The following is a 4187-nucleotide window of genomic DNA, read 5'->3' as shown; positions in this document are numbered from 1 at the left end:
AGCAAGAAACCCTAGCAGAGCGAGAGGGAAGCCGAAGCTAGCTAATTTGAATAAAGAACAATTAGTATTTACCCTAGGATGAAATAGAAATACATATAAAATATTTGATTCAGCATGTGGAGCATTATTTTTTCTTCTTTATATCAAACATTTGAGCTAATATGTAAAACATTTCTAAATTCTCACAAAAAATGCACTTTTTAAATTCAAATAAACACAATCATGAAATTAACTTCATAATTCCCTAGAAAGTGATTGCATTAAATTTATTTAGACAATCCATAAACATAGCACATCATCTTGTACTTATTAAAAACTAAGCCTCTTTCCATTACCGAACTGAAAATAAAGCCTAATATCCCAATGGCATTAGTAAAAGATTCCCTTTTATTTTATGATCAATGCCTTTTCTAAAGATTCCTAATAAATTCTTGATTTGCAAAGAAAATTTCACATAGATAAACAAAAATATTAATATTTAATCTCTTAAAAGACTAAGGGACTGATTAAATTTGTTACCAAAACAATTACAAGAAAATCACAGTTATTTGGATGGTTGCCAATGTATAATATTTAAGAGGTTTTAACACTTCTATGATACAACGATGTTGTTTCTAGTAGACTCCAATTGTCTTATTTTAGTAAAATGTGATATATTTTGTATTTTGATCACTCTTTGATCAATGTGAATGTAGCACATTTTTCTCAATGGTATTATTTAAACTTCTTTGTGAATAATTGACTCATTTTATCATTGATATGAAAGAACACAAAATTGGATTATAGGCCTTTGTAGGAGGCTTTAGAATGTGGTTTCTAAGTCACATCTTTGTTTCAAGGTCATACCTTTCAAAAGGAAGCATGTAAAAGCTCATAGTTTCATCCTTTAAACTATTACATATGTTAAGAGAGTGTAACTATAATGATTTCCTCCACTTTCTTCATTAGCCTCATTGTTTATATAAAGCAAAAAGAAAAAATCAAAATCAAAATGACAGCTTAGAAGGGTAGAGATACTTTTTAAGAGAAGAGATGTAAGGACTCACCATACAATATAGAAGCACCCATTTTCCCTTCTAGATTCCTTGACTCCTCTCTTGGGTTGGACATGCCTGAGTTTCCATGGGCTAACATAGGGTAAACAAGAAGAGGGAAAAGGCCATATGAGACACCCAACACAAGTGGAAAAAATGGGAGGAGTCCAATCACAATAGAAGCAAGAATCAACATGAAAATTGTATAAAATTTGACAAACGATGTCAGGACCCACCATACAGTGTAGAGACGGTCATTTCCCCATTTCATATCTGCAAAGTATGCCCCTATGCCAAGCCAAGTATGTCTCCATTAATGAATGCACCAACATAAACATCCCCTTATCATTTATTCTTTGCCCCATTCAATGCACCATATTGCTACTAGATGTGATCACCATCATTAGAACTCAACATATAGTGTTTGGAGAGGTAGATAGATAGGTAGAGGACAGTTAGTTGCTCACCCTAACTTCATTGCAAGCCACAAACAATTGACTGATCCTCGGTGAGCATATGACATATTTCTCTTGAAATAATCAAAATCTCAAAATCATTACATGCATAATCCTGCAAATTGTCAAAGAATTTTATAAATTGTAAAATTGTACCTGAATGTCATCCATGACAAGCTAAGCTAATGTAGTGGCACATTGGTAACTTCAATCAATAACCAAAATTAACATCCTTAATTATTATTCATGGCCCTATTCAATGCACCAATAAGTGGATTTGAGTGCTATGGAGGTTATCTTTTAATCTTTTAACATTTTGTATAAAATGAAGAGCTAAAAGCTTAAAGCCGCTTTATGGTTGTTAATGACTTCATTTTTTCTTCCTACTTTGAAGAAAATTGAAAAGTACTAGATGAAATTTCTTAACAGCAACTACATACAAAATGAAAAGACCTTCCTACATAAAACCAAACTATTATGGCTTATTTAATATGAATATTATTATTTATGTTGCAGTTGGCTTGTATTTTATGTGTTTGAATGATGAACTATTCTTTTTTCAAAAGGAGATAGAGGAGAGACTTGCAGCATTGAAGATCTATAACAACATTTTCATAAAAGGATGATATAAAATTTAACCATAACTTCATGGATGGAGACCACTAAATAATACATATGGTTACCATTTCAAGGATCAATTTTATGATCAAAACTTGAGGCAAATACTTCCAATTTATTTAAAGCTTTCAAAGATTGTAGGCAGTATACCTTCCCCTTCTCAGAACACTAGAATAAATACAACATAGACTTCAAAACCACAAATTAGTTCTTAAGACAAACATGAACATAATATCCAGGTATAAAAAGATAAGATAATTAAAAATCAACATAGATATCAAGGTTTTAAGAAGATAAAATGATTAAGCATTCCCAGATGTAATCATTTTAAACTAAGATGTCTGAAAGGAAGATACGGCAATTGTCTACGGACATACTACAGAGAGAAAAATAAAATACTATGTACCAACCATATATAATATATTTCTGACCAAATTTTTATTCCTTTCCAATAGTTTTTTTTAATCTCTGCTCCATTATGTAATTTTCTTTTTGATCTGTGTACAAACATTTGATGTTTCATCGCTCCTATTGAGTTAGGCAGAACCATTCTGCGACACCACCTATCTATACCCAACAAAGTAAAAGAAATCCAAGAAATGCACCGAAGGCTGCGAGATCCGAATGTTCAGAAATACACTAACTTAAGAAAGTTAAAAATATGATTCTGACCGTATACTAACCTGCTCATACCTGCTCATTTTCTGCCTCCGTCGCTACTAGGAAAAAAACACTCTTCGACTGCTTCGGCTTTTTATTGTAACGGATCAAACCCTGCCACTCCATCTGAATGCCCAAAAAATACAAAGTCCTCACCAATTTTCCACAAGTTCTCCTCAATCACAATAGATCTCACCCAGTCTCATTCGACTCACTGCGGAATCTACAACACCAAAAACTCAGAAAAAAACCAGAACACTTCAAATTTAATAAACGATCTACAGTTCTGTGAGGCTTAACGGTAAATTCAGATCAAACTTCTCCCTTGCGACCTCTCTATTTCCAATGTTATTCTGATGCAAAGAAAGGCGTGGCGATTTCACACAATTATCATTTGGCAGCAGACCTCGCTCCATTGAAATCCCCTGGCTTGCTTTGCCTGTAGTGAACGGGACGACGTCGCGGGGTCCATTCCCAGCGCTGCGAAAATCCTCCCACTCAAAGGATGGCCTCCACGCTGCTTTCGACCAAAGATCTAATTTGCTACTATTTACCCTTCGAAGGGCGCGGATTTGCTTCTCTGTTGCATTTATTCGTTCCAGCAAAGCGAAAAATTCATCCACATCGCTGTTCGCGCCACTCTTTGCATCTCCTTCCGCTTCGAACTGCTGCTCCATTATATACTTGCTAGCCACGGTTCGCCTTTCAAATAATGAAAAGCTTTACAGTGAAAAACCCTAGGCTGTGACAACCAGTGCCTGAGAAGAAGAAAGAGATCTCAAATCCTGCCAATTTTTTGGTCAGAACACCTCACAGACACTTTACAACACAAAATTTCTACTTAAGAATGCTCCTCCTTTCTAGATCTAAAGATATGAGAGTGAGATAAGGGAGATATTTACACTAGGGTTTGTAATTTTGCACTGTAATTCATTGTGCTTCTGTTGAGAATCCGGCGCACCTCCTATGAAAGGCCATCTTTCACGTCAAATTTACGCATACTATGAGAAATAGGAAATTTTTTATTGTAGGGAACCTCCAATCGGGCCATCAATGTCGTGCAGTACAATATGTTGACGGTGTAACAGCGCAGAGCAAATCGCCGAATAATGCGGAAAAAGCGGCAAACTCTTCGAATTTATTTCAATCTTAAAATTTCTCAACGATCTTTACTCGCAAACTCGCAATCAGTTTGGGCGTTTATTTCATTTTTATCATTCTTCCGCACCTTTTGTTATAAAATAAAAGTGTTCGGCAATGATGAGTATATAGGGCCGTCTCTTGCTTTCACCTACGGATGGTTAAAACAAATCCCATTTTCTCTATAATTTTGAATGTAATGATGAGGTTAAATTTTGTAACAGTGGAGTTAGCTGATTGAATCCGAATGTCTTAAAAGTAATCATAGATTTATAAGTGG

At 34.8% G+C, this 4187-nt stretch overlaps 1 protein-coding gene across 7 annotated transcripts; it reads right to left on the bottom strand.

Moving 5' to 3' along the window:
• Positions 1-775: 775 nt before the first annotated feature.
• Positions 776-3949, bottom strand: LOC149571145 (uncharacterized). Of its 7 annotated transcripts, XM_089812717.1 has the most exons (4): positions 2791-3949; positions 1502-1604; positions 1271-1322; positions 776-1127 (listed from the first exon to the last, which is right to left on the bottom strand). In XM_089812717.1, exon 1 carries the CDS (start codon positions 3442-3444, stop codon positions 3046-3048), a length of 399 nt encoding a protein of 132 aa, XP_089668843.1. In that variant the 5' UTR covers positions 3445-3949; the 3' UTR covers positions 776-1127; positions 1271-1322; positions 1502-1604; positions 2791-3045. The 7 variants fall into 7 exon arrangements, with proteins under 7 accessions (XP_089668843.1, XP_089668839.1, XP_089668841.1 ...); XM_089812713.1 differs by having other exon boundaries at positions 1271-1604; XM_089812715.1 differs by having other exon boundaries at positions 1276-1604.
• Between the last annotated feature and the right edge of the window lie 238 nt (positions 3950-4187).

Source organism: Cupressus sempervirens, chromosome 2 (assembly GCF_028749045.1).
Source record: "Cupressus sempervirens isolate cs-2001-9-10 chromosome 2, ASM2874904v1, whole genome shotgun sequence".
Taxonomy (NCBI): Eukaryota; Viridiplantae; Streptophyta; class Pinopsida; order Cupressales; family Cupressaceae; genus Cupressus; species Cupressus sempervirens.
The sequence above is the reverse complement of the archived record's forward strand: the minus strand, read 5'-3'. Positions and strand labels throughout refer to the sequence as shown.